The 17,522-nt window shown below is 40.6% G+C and overlaps 1 protein-coding gene across 1 annotated transcript in view; it reads left to right on the forward strand.

Annotated features, from left to right (window-relative positions):
* Positions 1-13,271: 13,271 nt before the first annotated feature.
* Positions 13,272-17,522, forward strand: part of DKK2 (dickkopf WNT signaling pathway inhibitor 2) — a gene marked incomplete at both ends in the record, with an annotated part of 99,435 nt that continues 95,184 nt past the window's right edge. Inside the window, one exon of the mRNA XM_082837887.1 lies at positions 13,272-13,493. Within this exon, the coding sequence (XP_082694013.1) occupies positions 13,272-13,493 (222 nt within the window). The remainder of the gene's footprint in view (positions 13,494-17,522) is intronic.

Raw genomic sequence — 17,522 nt, forward strand, 5'->3', positions numbered from 1 at the left:
GCTTCTATCATATACTAAATGTCCATATGCAATTGGGTATACTCCTGAGTTTTCTGTGGTATCATGTTGGCCTGTATGTCTGTTTATGTGCCAGTAACAAACCAATGCCTCTTTTAGAGGTTTTAATTTCTGGTAGATTTATCTCCATCTCTCTAATCACTACTGTTCTTTTTCAGAGTTTTCCTGACCTTTCTTGTTTACTCTCCTGAAAGATTTTTAATCCAAAGAATTTTAAAAACAACTTTCAAAGAAACATGATGTATTTTTACTGAGATTATATTAAGTTTATTAATTCAGGCATAACTGACATCTTTATAATGTTGAGTCTTCTGCTCCAAGAATATTGTATTACTTTCCATTTGCTTAAGTCCACTTTTTTTTTTAATCTTTCAGGAGTATTAGGTTTCAAAAATATATTTTTTGTACATATCAGGTTATGTTTATACCTAAGAATTGTATGATTAGATTTTGGCAATTGACATGGGGTCTAAACTTCCTTTATAATGTCTAAACAGTTTTTTCTTGTATATAAGGACTACAGATGATTGAACATTAAATTTAAAAACTGATTCTTTAGTAAATTCCTTTTTTCTTTTTAGTTTTCCAGATATGCCTGATTGATTTCTGTTGCTCAGCTGATGACTATTACCAATAGCACAGTGCTCAATAGTAGTGGAGATTGTGATCATCCTCGTATTACTTCTGACTTTCTCATTTAAACATCAAGTGATTCTATTAAGTAAAGATTCCAACTTTTGTAATGATATCTCTATCTCTATCCCTTTATCGAGACCTAAACCTATATATATATCCTAGACCTAGGCCTAGGCCTAGACTTAGACCTAGACAGTTGACCCTTGAACAAAGTATAAGGATTAGGGGCACTGACCCCCTATGAAGTAAAAACTCTGAGTATAATGTATAGTCAGCCCTCTGTATTCACAGTTCCTTTATATTTGAGGATTTAACTAACCAAGATCCTGTAGTACTATGGTATTTACTATTGGAAAAATAATCCATGTATAAGTGGACCTGGGCAATTCAAACCTGTGTTGTTTAAGGGTCAACTGAATATATCTTCATAAATTCCCATTCTGTTGGGTAATTTTTAACATGAATAGTACTGATTATTGCCAGATGCTTTTTCTGCATCTATGGAGATGATCATATTATTCTCTTAGCCCTATTACACTGATGGAGCATATTAATGGATTTCCTAAGTACATTACATTTCTGAATAAACCCGCATTTAGTCGTGGTATGTTGTTTAAAAGGACTGTTGTTTTGTTTACTACGACTATTGAAGATTTCTTCACATCCATATTCACAAGTGTTGTTATCTCTCTCTCTCTTCTGTTACTTGTTACTGCATATAGCCATTATATAATACTGTGTCTCTCACTGAAGACCAACCATCCTGTAGTCTAGGCTCTACAGGTAATTGCATTTTTGATGCCACTCTTTATTTCAATATCTCCCCAGTCACTGTGGTTTTCTAAATCTTATTTTCTGGTAAATTTCTAAGGAAGGGCTTATGTGATAATATTCCCTGACCCCTCAGATTCACAAACCATTTTGTCTGGAACTTTTGTACATAAAGATCAGTTTACCTGGTTTCAAAACCCTTGGTTCACATTTTCTTTCTCTGAATGTCTTAAATATGTTACTTAATTATCTCCTAGTATAAAAGATGGTTGATGAAAGTGACATGATCTTTTTGCCTACTGGCCGAAGGATATTGTTTTTCAAGTTCAGTAGTTTAACTAGAATATGTTACGGGGTTGTCCATTCTGGGTTGACTTTCTCCTATGTAACATTATCATATGTAATTTCAAATCTTTTGGTTCATGTTATTTTAGAACATTTTCTTAAATTATTTCGTGTTTGTTTTGTTCCATTGCCTAGGTTTCTTATTTGGGAAAACTATTATAAGTATGTTGAATCAGCTTTTCCTATTACTATATTTATTATTAGTTTCCTTGAACTCTTTTTTTTCTTTCTTTCTTTTTCTTTTTTGGTCGCACTGTATGGCATGCAGGATCTTAGTTCCCAGACCAGGGATCAGATCTGAGCCCCCTGCAGTGGAAGCTCAGAGTCCTAACCACTGGAGCACCAGGGAATTCCCCTTCTTGAACTCTTTTGATCTCTTTCCTTATTTCTTGATTTATCCACGTCCCTCCTTTTCATCTGATATTTCTCCTAAAGATTCCCTTTAGGAGGTTCATTCAGGCTTCATTTCTGAAATGATTTTTCTTGCTACATATCTTTTCAAATCTTTCTTTTCTTGAAACATATTATTAGAGTTTTTCAAATTCTGACATATGATGTTCTTTGATAGCTTCAATTTTTTTCTTAATTTCCTTTAGTGTGTTCTGGAATATTAGGTTACTCTTTTTATGTGTTTACTGGGTATTGTTTTTGTTTGCTTGTTTGGTTTTTGGTTTTTGGTATTTTTTCTGCTTGCAGGCAGTGATGCTCTTCTAATCCTTATTCTCTTTTTTTACATATTGAATTTATATAGGATTGGGCCACAATCCTCTTTTGTTGCTCATTTTTAATTCAAATAAGTTTTAATTTGCTCTTAGAGACAGGGTTGGGCCAAAATAACTTTTCTAGCTACACTGCTCTAGTACTCCCTCTTCTGTTTTGTTTTTTTTTTGGTTTTTTTTGCGGTACGCGGGCCTCTCACTGTCGTGGCCTCTCCCGTTGCGGAGCACAGGCTCCGGACGCGCAGGCTCAGCGGCCATGGCTCACGGGCCCAGCCGCTCCGCGGCATGTGGGATCTTCCTGGACCGGGGCACGAACCCGCGTCCCCTGCATCGGCAGGCGGACTCTCAACCACTGCACCACTAGGGAAGCCCCTCTTCTGTTGTTTTTACAGAGTGATTTTAAAAATGGCCTCATATTTTTGAGATCCACTTCCACCCTTTGCTCATTTTTATCTAGACTTTTTCTTTTGTCCCGATTGTTCTTGGCCTGCTCAATTTGGATTCTATTTCCAGAAGTTGCCCTTCATTGAGGGGCTTTGTTCTTGATTTAGAGCCTGCAGAACCCATTCCCTTCTGGTTTGGTATACTATTTTCATATTGGTTGGGTTTTTTCCAATGAGGACCAGATAAAGATTTGAGGTTGTGCTTGTTCTCAGAGCTCCATTGCTTTCCCTCGATACAGTAAGTCCCCTAAATATAAACCTTCAAGTTGCGAACTTTCAAAGATGCGAATGTGCGTTCAGAATGCAATCCAGTGCTACCGTGTCATCTACGACAAGAAAAAAAGAGCTGCTACCCAGACATCACTGGACGGTTTTTTCAAGAGGATAGATAGAATTGAATCCAGCAAGGAACCAGACCCTGTACCATCAGCGTCAGGTGGGAGTGAGATTGCAGCTTGCCCTCCGTCTCCTATTGCTGAGGATCCTTCAGCTCCACCAGCTCCCACTTCCTCTCCCTCCTCCAGTCAGTAATTCTTCTTGCCTGTTCACTGGATGCCAGCCCCTGTATGCCAGCTGTTGTACTGTACTACTGTATGTTTCAAGGTCCTGTACTGTAAGGTTAAAAATGTTTTTTTGTGTGTGTTTGTTTTTTATGTATTGTTTGTGTGAAAAGTATGATAAACCTATTATAGTACTATATAGCCCATTGTGTTAGTTGGGTACCTAGGCTAACTTTGTTGGACTTATGAACAAATTGGACTTATGAATGTGCTCTTGGAACAGAACTCGTTCATATGTAGGGGACTTACTGTCATCTTTTTCACGGAAACTGATATTGTGTGGGCCTTATAACTACTGATGATTTTGTTCACTCACCATGTTGCCTAATTATACTGTAGATGTTGTCTGTGTTTTTTGGTTTTGTTATCCTAGTATCTTTTTCTGGTTTTGTAAAGCAGGAGTTTAAAAACTATTCCATCATGTATTCCCAGACTCTACCTTCATAGTTTTACCTACAGACTTTTCGAATAACACTATCTATCCCCTTGTGTCAGGGGCTGCTTTATTTGGTGGTTTATTGCAGGAAGTAAAACAAAGGGTAAAGTTAGGACAGAGTGAGTAAGGGGGGAAGCAGTTTGTTGAAATAATCTTTTAAAAACTCAAGACAAAAAGATGCAAATATTTTTACAGCGGTGAGCAGTCAGAGGAACTAAAGGAGGGTTAAGTACTGAGGTCTTCAGATTTTGTTGCCTTTTTTTTTTTTTTTTTTTTTTTTTAGGTAGCCAGGGAAAGTTTGAGGATAAAGTGGTGGTAAGAGAGATTAAGCAGGTATTGTTTATTTCCAGTGCATTCTGCACATTCGTGGGACTGCTAGCAACACTTTATTTGCCTTTGTTTCTGAGTGGTGTGGAAGAGTTTTTACAGCAGACTTCAATGCCACATGGGCACCTCTGAATAGGCCTTGACAAAGGAAGATGGCTCCTTGTGTATAGTTGGGTAAGGGGAAGATTTTTGATTTTATTTTTTTCAATCTTGGCAATCTGAGATTTGAAAGGTATCACAACCTCTTCATTAGAGGGGTAGATGAATTCGTTTGTCAGTTCTCTTCCATTTAATAATAGTGATACAAGAATGGCCTTTAAAAACTTTTCTCCAGAAAGTTACTTTGTAATAATCTCTAGCTCTTCATCTTTCTAACCATGGATGTATGTGTGTTACTGCCCTCTGCTACATGAACTTAGACTTCTCTCAGTCTTGTAGACTAATAATAACTATGTAAGATCACTTATTTTTTTAAAGCTCATTTCTAACAGTTAACAGGAGCTCTTATCAGAGAAAAATATCATGATGGGTTGCAATTTCCATCCCCCATATATATGGTCTCAGTTAGAGGCACTACTTAGCGTGGTTTCCTTAGGGACATTTTAACATCAAATGGCCACTGGAAAAGAAATCAGTTGATCATGTCTGCTATATTCAGAAAGCGTGTTACAAATGAGTGACAGTGTACAAATTAACTTAAAATTAACAGTCTTAGGTGTATCTGCACTTGGCTAAAGAGAATTAAGAGTGTTGGACTGTAACAAGAATAACTTTTGATCAGAACTTGTAATTGTGAGCATTTTTAATGAGTGAACTCCTAGAATTATGCAAACATATAGAAGAAAAATAATGTAATTCTGTGAACTTGAAAATGGTGCTTAAAAGATTATAAACGTATCTTGACTTTTCATGTTAGAAAGTGTCCCGGTTGGCATACCCCTGACTCCCGTGCTATCTCCAGTGTAAATTGGAAGGGGGAAAATATGTTCAATATTATAGAGCAATAGGATAGCTTAAAAATTTGAATAATTCTATAACATGATAAGATTATATTTATATAATACATTTTGATACCTAAAAGGCAAACTTGATCAAATATTTAAGAATGTCATTTTCTTGTTAATTAAAATACACATTGGTATTGGAGAACAAGGCTAACCCAATTTTAGAACATGGAAACAGTTGTTACATTCTAGGAGATATCATTTGATCTTAGGTATATACAAATCTGCACATATATTCTTGACACTAACAACCAAAATAGCGTTTTATGGATTTCAGGTGAGATCGAGCACATTCAGGGTGGTATGGCTGTAGACACATTTTATGGATTTCAGAAAGACCAACTAAAAAAAAAAACTAAATGAAATTTGAACTTATTCTAACTCAGATTTCTTAATAATTTAAAACTAAGTGGTCAAAGTGCACATATATTAAAAAATGATTCCATGAGCAGTTTCAATGAAATTAGATATTCCCTCTGCTTCCACATATTTAGCACTGCTTTGAATTAATTAAAAGTACTGTGATTCTAAGTAACTATTAATTTACTGAGTAAATTGAACAAATCAAATTAAATAAATGGACAAATTAAGTTAGTAACAGAACAACTTGCTGATTGCTAGATCACTCTATTTTTCCCTTTGCTTTTTTTTTTTTTTTTGTGGTACGCGGGCCTCTCACTGTTGTGGCCTCTCCCTTTGCGGAGCACAGGCTACGGATGCGCAGGCTCAGCGGCCATGGCTCACAGGCCCAGCCGCTCTGCGGCATGTGGGATCTTCCCCGACTGGGGCACAAACCCGTGTCCCCTGCATTGGCAGGTGGACTCTCAACCACTGCGCCACCAGGGAAGCCCTAGATCTCTATTTTTGATGGCCACTTCCTTTTTCTTTGATCTACAACAATTTCATTTTTGTATCATATATACTCCTGTATTTTATTGTTTCCATCTTTCATTAACAAAGTGCTGTTTTTAAATGTAGAAATGATCTTATCTTCTTGGCAAATAGCTTGAATTTTTTTGTGTTCTTTTTCAGGGCCCCAGTGGAAACTTGACAGTCGCTTTCAGACGCAGTCAGCTGCATTCATATTTAGGCATAAATCACCCAGAAGAAGGTGAGGAAGTTAATATCATTAACACAGGTTAGAGGTAAAATGGTAATAGGAAAATTTTTTAAATAACACTTTTAAGTGGACATATGACACATCTCCCACATTGTGTTCAGGAACCCTGGCAGAGTTCCAGAAATGTTACTCTTTCCTCAAAGGTTTTATATGCACTGTCTATAAATTCATCTATTATGGGCTGAATTGTGTGCCCCCTCCCCAAATTCATATGTTGAAACCCTAACCCCCAGTACCTCTGTATGGAACTGCATTTGGAGATGAGGTTTTTCAAAAGGTAATTTAGTTAAAATGCAGTCTTTAGGGTAGGCCCTAATCCAATATGACATGTATTCTTTTACTAAGAGAAAATTTGGAAAAAGACAGAGGGATAGCCCAGTGAGAAGAAGGCCATCTGCTAGCCAAGGAAAAAGGCCTCAGAGGAAACCAAACCTGCTGACACCTTGATCTTGGACTTCCAGCTTCCAGAACTGTAAGAAAATACGTTTCTGTTGTTTAAACCCCCCAGTCTCTAGTATTTTGTTATATCAGCCTGGGCAGGTGAGTACATCATCCTTACAGCAGAGAGTCTTGTTTTGGTTTTCTACTCTATGATCATTCACCTTCCAAGAGGCTTTACTATATTGGTCGAAGCTGCAATATATGTACTCATCTACTTGTATTCTTGGTGTTATTTGTAGCCCTTTATCAAGTGATTTATCTTGGCTCTTTTAGAGGAATCAGTGTTAAGTCCTGCTGCAGTGATGCAAAGTCACCTCCATTTTCTTTGCATGCATTTTCCTTTTCTTAGGTGCACTCCACATTGTTGCCATAACTGGGCATCTGTAAGTACAAATGAGGGCCTGCTGTGCTGCAAGTTACTCTTTGCTCAGTATTATTTTAATACTGGACATTGTTTTAAAGGCATGAACTAAGGCATACAAATAAGAGATAATACATGCAATACATGTAAAGTACCTAACAAGCTTAGCACAGAGTTAGCATTCAGTATGTTTTGGTTATTATTATTTTTTTATTATTACTATATCTTCCAAGCCAGTTACCTTTAAAATTCCTTAAACTGATTGAACTTTAATACTTTGAGTTTTTCATACCTCAAGATGTTTTTGAGCATTGGAGCCTATTCCCACAGTATCAAAAGGTACGATCTATTGCAGAATGATCATTTGAAAATAAACTAAACACAATTTACATTCCCTGTTACCAAGCATGGTTATGCTTCAAACACAGATTTAAAATTGCCACTTAGGAACATATTTCCTTAGTTTGTGCCAATAGTTTTCCCATTATTTTTCAATCTGTGCCATAATTTGTTTTATAGTTGAAGTTTTTCTATGTTTACTACTCATAGTTTCAGATAACTGACCAGGAACAAACACATTTTACCATGACTGGATTAAATACCCTGCCCTTCCATTTTTTAATATGCCTTACTTCAAATGACCATATCTGACTAGAAAAATTGTCAGATTTTCAATAGTTTCCCCATTTGAGTAATGTTTATTTTGGCAGTAATCTGCAATAATAGCAGGATAGAAATCAATCCATCTTGTTGGCAGGTTGAGTACTCATAGAGTATTTTGCCCAACTCATTGTTGCATCCAAATCTGTGTGGTTGATTAAAGCCAAAAAACCAACCAACACAACCCTCCCCCAAATAAAAACAGTAACAAGATAGACACTTAAAAATTCATGTTGTAGGAGCCCTCTCCCGTGAGGGCCTGTCAAAGATAACAGCAGTTCTAACTTCCTTGTCAGACTCCTACAGAACCCTGGAGATCTAAGGAAAAGAATTTGGAAACTACTGGTCTAGATTATCTAAAAGTTGTGTGTTTTGTTGTTCAAGATGAGATTTCTTGCAATGAGCCTCTCTCAAGAATTAAACATATTTTCCAAACCACCAAGTATAGTACTCTTTCCAAAAATGAATCTTGGAACAGCCTGCCAGAGCTCAGCAGTAGGGGTATATGGACCACCAAGAAGGATATGCAGTGTATAGAAGAAGCAGAAACCGTGCATCATAAAGGGAAAGGTTTGGTGTTAAACGTTTGGAGATAATTTCTAATTTCAGTTCTACCTAAGGTCACCCATATGCACAAGAATCAACAGAAGTTTGTCTACCTGAGTTTCTGACTATATCATTTGCATGCTTTTTATTAGTTGGGTTCAGTCTCTAAGGGAGGGATTTGTTTAGTAAGTTTCTATCATTTGGGCGGCAGGTAAAGTATTGAGAAGATGACTGATGTGTCAAGGATCAAAAATCAAGCCACTGGCTAAGAAGTTATGTTTCTGATTGATTTACTCTGAAATAACCTTGAACCATTGCACTTGTGCACGTTTGGGTCAAGCACAGCTAGTGCCTCAAATGTGAGTGACGAGGTCTTTTCTCATTCACTGGACCTGTTGTCCAGGAGATCAAGTTGGAAGAGAGTTAACAGGTGAAACTATGGCAGGGATAGAATAGGAGATGCAATTTTTCATATCTTGTATGTAAATTAGTCCTATCAAGAGACACTAAAAATGTTCACAATACCATTGCTAATATTCATTTATCACAAATTATTTAAAATGTAATTGATGCTAACACATGGTACTGTTTTCCCTTAGACAGTGAGAAACATAAAATTCTCATGTGATAAGATCCAAAGTGTGAGTCCTACTAGAATAGAAGACCAGGTAGGCTGGTTTACCATGGAGAGAGAAAACACACAAAACCATATATTCCAAATCCTTTAAAACCAAAAAATAATGGAGATGTTTCATGTCCATCTTGTGTGAACAAGAAGATTCGTGGGCCTATGGGACCTACTAAAAATTAACGTCCCTTCCCAAGTTTGCCAGAGTACCGTACTTCTTACTTACCTAAAATGACCCAAATGACCACATCTAGTGTCATTTCTCTGCATTTAACCACAGATGTGGGAATATTGTCTCCCTGTGTGCTGCTAAAACATACATGTAACTTATGAGAAAAGGAAGGACTCTGGGGGACATTCCTAATATTTTTATTCCCATAGTCATATGAATTCAATCCAGCTTGGAAGCTCCAGATACCCTGTGAGAGACTGAGATTGGCAGAATTCAGTGGTGGATGAGAACAGAGGAAGGCTAATGGCAGCAGCTCCTGAGATGGGTAGAGGCAGATTTCAGTAAGTCAAGGCCTTCACAGTGGACCATAAGACTCTCCATGGCCAAGGCCCTGACTTACTCACTTTTGTATCCTCAAGGCCCTAAATCTAATAAATATACAGTGAATAAATGAACAACTGATAAATAGACTATTGTGGGAAGTGGTTACTAATGCAGGGAGAGGGAAAATAGGATGAAAAACAAGAATAAGGCAATGAGGTGTACACTTAGCTTACCTTGGCCCTAAGTATTCAGAAGGAAACCAGGACCCAGAAGAAACTGCTGAGTCAGTTGTGGTTTTTCTATGGAACCGAAATCACCCCACAGCTGAGGAGCAAAGAGAAGTGGGAAATGATGGCCAAAGGAGAAAGTGTCCACAGAGGCACTTTCTTCTGGACAAGAGGACCCTATCTTTACTTCTGTACAGTGTTGCTTTTATTTATTTACTCCCTAATGATGTTATACAAAAGGCATAAAAAATCTATTTTTCCAAGTAGAATATGAAGCTTGTATCTTCATACTTATGAAAACACACATGAGAAAACACATGTGGGATTAAAACAGTAATCCAAAGGATTATGTTTATTTGCAGTTAGTTGATTTTGTGCACGCATACCTACTTGTCCGCATATGGGTTATGTGTGTCTGTTTCTGTCTTCTATACAATGTTACAGAGAGCATTTGGACCATGAATGAAATTAGTTTTTATTTCCTTTTTAGCCTAAGGTGTAGTTGTGTATGTTTTAGCATTTGATTCCATAGCGTGATTTTGTTTTATAGAAAAGGGACAATGTTTGTGAAAGTAACTTTCATGTGAACTTTGATTTTTAACTGTATTTGTAAAGTTTGCTTTTGGAACTTGTAGGGTCCTTTGTGAACCTCCGAGATAATCTCTTTATCCTGACATCTAGAGCTGAAGGGTTTCTTGAGAGTACATATGCTGAATTGTATACTATTTCTTTTTAGCATATGACAGGAGTTGGGTTCTGACTATATGGTATCTTATTTTGGTTGGTGGTAAAGAAAGAGGGAACCAACAGAAACAGGCAAAGTATCTTCAGATTTTCTGTTGATTCATTGGAGTTGTTTCTTCAGCAGCTGGTGGATTCCCACACTCTTCAAGTGGAGGTAGAGTGATTTCTTGCTTACATATTTAGCTCTCTTTTCCTTTTGCTCTAAAATACTCTTGAAAAATATCCAAACCAGTAGGCTCCTAACTTAATTTTCTCCATTTCTCTCATGTTTTCTGTTTGGCAAATCACAACGAAGGCAAAAGATACACCTTTGTGTAAAGTCTAAGCATTGAATCCCAAGTACTTATCTGTAGAGTGTAAGTTAGTCAGTTTCCTTGCCCTCCACTAGTGCCTGGAATGCTTACAAATCCATACAAATCCATTCCTGGGCATATTTTTTAAAAGTGAAAAAAAAATTTTTTTTAACGTGAAAATCTCTACCCTGTGGAAGCACAAGGGAATCCAAAGATAAGAAAACATGCCTGAGGGTTCCTCAAGTTTTAATCACCTCTTGCTTGTGCATTCAAATAGAAAAAAGTCGTTCAGAAAATGAAGAATTCCTGGCAGACAGACAGAACAGGGCAGAGAAATATGCAAAGCTGGTGCAGCCTGCGGGAACCCAGCTACAAATTCACACTTTAGACCTACCTCAGCCCTTTTGGTGGAAAAGAAAGGAGTCACACCCTAGCAACTGTTGACGGTATACTGCACTGTCCGTGCTGGTGTGTGCCAGGATCAGGTGTGAAAAAAGCTGAGGAACTCATGTCTGAAGATTCTAGAGCGTGTTTAGAAAGAACAGCCTCCTCCCCTAGCTGTTAGCCATCAAGTTGTACTGCACAGCCTCGATTTCTCTGTGCACAGATGTTAGCGCACCAGAGGAGGAGAAATGCAACAAATTCCTAAGCGCTTGGGTTGCTTTGGAAGCCTTGGCTTTCTCCTGCCGCTGAACATCTCCAGTCCCAGAGATTGCCTGGGACAGTCCTCATCTCTTGTCTCCGGCAAGGCTTCGTCGCCTTGCCCAGCGGTTGCCACTGGCGCCCCCAAGCGCCGCACACCCGCGCGCTCCAGCCCTTCTCTGAGCCTCTTTCCCACAGAAGCGAATCGGACCCTGGGAGCCTCGGGTCTCGCAGGAAAGGCTTCGCATGTAATTCCCAGAGGCTAAGGGGCAGAAAGCAGAACCTCCAAGACTCCCTTGCCGCCCCGTTCATTCCTGTCTGGGATTTCCTCTTTGCAAAGGGGGGAGTTGCCTGGGACAGTAAAGATGCCCGGTAGAGCTGTGAGGTTCAAAGCTCGGAAGGTACTCAGGGGACCCCCATTGCTCCCAGCTCCTCAGAGACGTAGACAAACGCTGCTTGTGTGGTGGGGAGGGGGACTGGAGGGTGAAGAGGAGGAGACCAGAAAGTCCTAAACGCCTCTCAGAGGGAGAATAGGAGCATCTTTCCCCCTTCTCCGGTACTCTTCTTCCCAAAGTCCCATTTGGATCGGTTGGGCACTCCCTGGCGCACCAATACAGTACCCAGTCTCACACATCCACTGGGAGGCACAGGCTAAAACCCAACTTGAGCATACACAGACCATTAATGCCCAGATGCTCACTTCTTTCAGTCTTCTGTAGGGCTTTCCCAATGCTCCTCCAGGAGTCAGGGACTGGAGGTGGGTTGGGGAGGGGTGCTGGCGGTCCCGAAGCGAGGTGGCAGCTCGCCCCTCTCCACTTCCACATTTGCCATCCGTTTGTTTGCAAAGGTTCTTCCATCCTCGGGAGTGGCTGGTTGTCAGGAATAATCAGAACCCCGCCTGTTCCTCTGGGGGTGAATCCCATTTCCTCAACTGCTGTCCGGTGGAAGGGCAGTGGGAGGGGGCGAAGGAGAATCAGGCGGGGAAGCCGCAGGGAAAAGCGAAGAGGGGGGCGGGAACGTGGGGGGTGATAGATACGTTTTCACTCTTTGTCACTATTGAATTGGGGGCGGAGGGAAAAAAAAAACCCATTGTGGGAAGCTATAAAAAGCAAAGGGGGCGGCGATGAGAGAGCAGACGCAGAGAGGGAGACCGCGTGGAGCGCAAGACAGTTCCCAGGGCATCGCGGCGTCCCTGGCAGCGCTTGGCTGTTGCAGGGCTGTGAGCCGGAGAACAACGCTTCGGGGCGCCTGTGCGTGCGCGCGTGCGGGACCTTGGTTGGCCTCAGACCTCAAGGGTCTTGTCCGGGGGCGGTTCCTGATCCCCCATATAGTGCCCGCTAACTTTGAAAAGGAGGACTTATGTCCTGCAAAGGTTGAGACATAAGGGGTAGGGAAGGAAAAGAGGAGAGAAAACGCAACTGAGGCCGAAGGAGAAGGAACTAATGTGGACCTCCTGAGCAGCTGGGAGGAGGACTGGACCGCGGAGAACCGGGCGGGACCTCGGAGGTGCGGGGCAAGGAGCAACGGAAGCGGTGCGGGCCGTGGCGCTGGGGCTTCTTGCACCTCGGGTCACGCCTCCTTGGCAAGAAGGCGCCTCGCCTTTGATTGCTTCCAGTTACTGCAGAACTTCCTGTCCTGGCGGAGAAGCAGGTCTTGCTTGGGTCGCGCTCCCTCCCGGTCTGAGGCGTGAGACTGAGTTCACACGGTGCTGGGCCCCCAAAGCCAAGTGGGGTTGGGGGAAACAGTCTGCGAGTCCCGGCGCCCCGCGCGTAGGGCCCCGTGTTGGGGTCCTCCCTCCCTCTGTACCCGCACCCTTGCGGGCTTTGCCCCTTCCTGGGGACCCCTCGCCAGGCGATGGCCGCGTTGATGCGGGGCAAGGACTCCTCCCGCTGCCTGCTCCTACTGGCCGCGGTGCTGATGGTGGAGAGCTCCCAGTTCGGCAGCTCGCGGGCCAAACTCAACTCCATCAAGTCCTCTCTGGGCGGGGAGACGCCAGCCCAGGCCGCCAATCGATCTGCGGGCACATACCAAGGACTGGCTTTCGGCGGCAGTAAGAAGGGCAAAAACCTGGGGCAGGTAGGAAAATACCCCCAATGCACTCCTCAGCAGGAGAGGTAGGGACCGGCGCTCTCCGACACTTCGTTTGCCTTTGTCCCCGAGTGCGCCCCCAGGTGTGGCGCGCAGGACGGCTGGGGTGGGGTTCGCAGATGCACGTCTGCACTGGTGGGGGTGGCTGGGTGACTGCGAGTGCTGGAGGGTGTGGAGCGGGCGGGGGAGGGTACTTTTTCATCTTTGCTTGGGGATATGATGGGCATGTATGGAGATCTAGTGCGTACAGATGGGGGAAAGGGCCGGAATGGTCCTTCTCCACATTTAACACAGTGGATGTCGAGGATGATGTTAATAGCTAACACACAGCAACTATTATGTGTCAGGTACTGTTCTAAGCGTTTTACGTATATTTAATCTTCACAACCCTATGAGCTGGGCGCTGTTACTATCCCTATCCTGCAAATGAACAAACTTAGGCACCGAGTAGAAGCTCTTTGCCCACGGCACACAGTTAGTGAAAGTGTCAGAGCGGGATTTGAATCCGGACAGTCTGAGTCCAGTTTCTGGGCTCTTAACTGTCTCATTTCACAATCCGAAGAGGGAATTTACCGTTTTTCAGGTTCTCCTTCCTTCCCAGCCACTTTCTCATTTCCATGAAGTCAGGTCACATACAGAAAACTTCAATAAACGTGCATTTCTCACTCCTGGATATAAATCATCCCGGAGGAAACAAAATAACGAAGCGACAATAGCAGTATCATAGTTACGGAGGACCAGGGTGCCTGGGAAATAGCAAGGAAAACTCCCGAGGTTTATTTTCCAGAGGGAACTTTTCCGCGAGCATCTTTGTTGCTCTGTCACACAGACAGATAGATTGACAGTCATGCAAACAGTTACACAAACAGACACAGAGAGACACGAGTGCGCACACTCTGCACCCATTGTGGCCAGCACACAGCGGCCAGGAGAGGGGGCCCTGCGGGCACTGGGAACCACTACAGCTCCCCCTTCCGCTCCTTTTTTGCGAAGCCAAAACCGAAAGCCAGTTTGCCAAGCAGCACGGGCACAGCCACAGCACAACTGTCAACCCGTAAAGGCGGCTCATTGCCCCACAGATCCTGGGTTTCCTTGTTTTATGAGAGGATCCTGCTGCAGCTGCTGTGCGCGCTCTCGGCGTCCTCCGCTGCCCCTGCCCCCAGCGTCCTCCACTGCCCCTGCCCCCAGCGCAGGCGGCAGAGCGAAGGTTGACAACCAAGGCTGTCCTGAATGGACAGCGAGGGAAGATTCTGCTCCGCTTGGCCCCCTAGTGCCCTCTCACGGGGAGAGTTTTGCTCGTTTTGCAGTTCCAGAATGCTTCCTGGGCTTTGAAATGTCAAACATTTCAGCTATCCTCTCAAAGGAATACAAAGCCTGCAACCACAGTAATTTTTTTTTAAGTCTCAAGAGAAATAAACTATACATCTGCATACACACTACATGCATACATGTCCTGTGCATATTCTCACACATGTGCACATACCTCCATCCACACTTACAAGACCACTCTCATTCCGTTTTTCTCTTCCTTGGGAAACACCCTGCCATTTTCAATAGGAATGGACTTGTCTTAGAAGTCCATAATGTTATGGGTCAAAGATTCGAAAGAAAGGATGCTCTCAGTCCAAGTCATTAGATTTTTTTCTAATGCTACTGACTTCAAATTCAACCTTATCAGTTGCTGAAAAGAGCTGGGTTTAGTTTAGCCAAGAACAGAGGGATGGACCCAATAATCTTTGAGGTTCCTTTTGATTCTAATCCATGTACATTCTGTGAGTTTCTGCAAAGGGCTTTCTGTTTCCGTCACCATTGGGTAACACCTGATGTTCCTCAGTCAAATTACCAGTTATGTCAGCACTGCCGCTAGCCATAGGGTTACATGGGTTAGACTGTGAGAGGCATCCCAGACCTGGCTTATCCTTTACGTTTTGGTAGCATATCTGTATATAAATATGTATAAAATATGTGTGCTTATTTTTCTATCTCTCCAAATATCTGCTCCTTAAAGAGGTTGTGACTCTGTTTTGCATGTCTTCAAATTGATTTATTTTATAAATGAGTTGAATTTTTCTTTTTTTTTTCTTTTTTGAGTTGAATGTCTTGTACGCTTTCCATAACTTAGTGGTCCTATGGAATATATTTCATTATATCCACTTAACTATAATACAGGATCCTTAAAATTTGACATTGGGTTTGTGAGAAAATTACAACTTATTAGAGACAATGGTAACATAGAATTGAAACATTAAGTTGACTCACAGTAAGATAGCTGGGAAATAAAAGGATTATCTTTTGTATATTCTAGCTTCTCACTTGTTTATTGGGTGATCTAAAATGTGTACCGTTATGAAGGAAGATACAGAAAAAATCTTTCTTCTTTGAAGTAGAAAGAGGAATTGTTTGAATATTTATGGCTCTCTTTATCTTCTTTCTTCCACTAGTTATGTGGTTACCAAAATTCTTAGTACTCTTATTTTCAATAATGGAATGGAAATTAGAAAGACTATTCAAAACGGAAGATGCCACATCCTTTTATGGAGAAAAACTTTAGAAGTAAAATGTAGCTGAACTGCATTTTTATCCATCATAACATGATTGACTGAGAAAATTTGTAAGTAAAATGCCAACTGATAAAACTAGCTAATTATGTAGTGTCATCCTTAGGCCTATTAAGTCTGGTTGTCTCCCCGTCCCCAATCTTTGATTGACGATACTGAACTGTATGCATTTCAGAGGTACAGGAACCAGAGACTGTAAGATATAACTTCAAGTAGGCATAGCAGAAACTTAGTCTTTGGTCTCCTTTTCCTTAAGTGAAAATTGAATAATGGTCTGTTTTTCCTGATTTACTTTCAGAATAGAGAATTAAAATAAAAACTTTATTGCGATTGCAGAAGAAATTACTGAAGAAATTTAATAATTCATTAACCTACAAAAGTGAAAATGAGACTAAATTGGCGCCAGTGTTTTCTTGATTCACCGTAGCTGATTTCATATGAAGAAAACATTCTAATTAGTAGGAATTCTACTTGTCCTGTCAGCAAGGTGAATCATTTGTAAATCACTTCTGGAGGAGTAGCCTTTGAATTTCAGGAAAGATTTAGCGGGCGCTCAGAGAAAATGAACTGTTCTCCAGGGGTGTTAAAATTCTCATTCTTAGGTTTGCTTTCAAAGACGCAGTTATGAGTTATGATTGGAAACTGACATCGAAAATTGAATTCATGCAGGTGAATCGATACAGAAGTAGCAAAAATTATTTTGCTGAATTATTCACATTAATGTTTTAATTTGACTTTCCTTTTGCATCTATTATTAATGTGTTTTAAAAGGTAGTGTGTGTATTTATATGTATATGGGATAAATTAGATTGTAGGACTGTTACTAACATATATATCAATATTTATATATCTCAGTTTCTAAAGAGACTTGCAAATTTTCTAAATCAAAAGTATTATTAAACAAAATATTCAATATCATGAGCTTAAATATATTCTGATTAAGTACATTGTCGTTCAACATCACCTCTGGAGCGTGAGGTATCAATTTTTACAGGCCACCTTAAAGACAGATTTTAAAAAAATAAAGCAATTTATAAAATCAATTTACCCTTGAAATTAACAGTGATTTTTCTTTTTTGAGAATGAAAAACCTTTTGAATGTGTTTGTAATAGCTTCTTTTAGTCTTTACTCCTTACTTCGTCTTAGACTGGCAGATTAATTTGAATGCGATGCTGTATGATTTTGAAATATTTTTAAAAGTTATGATGAGAACTGTGGAAAATTATTATATTTTAAAGGTAGATAAGATTCCTGGCATGTGTCTCCAAAATGAAGGTGAAACTGGTAATGTAAATTCAGATTCCATTATTTTCTGATATAATTTTGATGCTTGAAGGACGGTGGTTTGGATGAAGTTATGTTGTGAGAAAAGAACGCTTGACATACATTGAAACAGAAGCTTGAGGACGTTGCTTAGAGAACACTCATATTTGTATATTGCATTTTCTTTAATAAAAA

The sequence above is a fragment of the Leucopleurus acutus genome (genome assembly GCF_964270905.1).
Source record: "Leucopleurus acutus genome assembly, chromosome: 4".
NCBI lineage: Eukaryota > Metazoa > Chordata > Mammalia > Artiodactyla > Delphinidae > Leucopleurus > Leucopleurus acutus.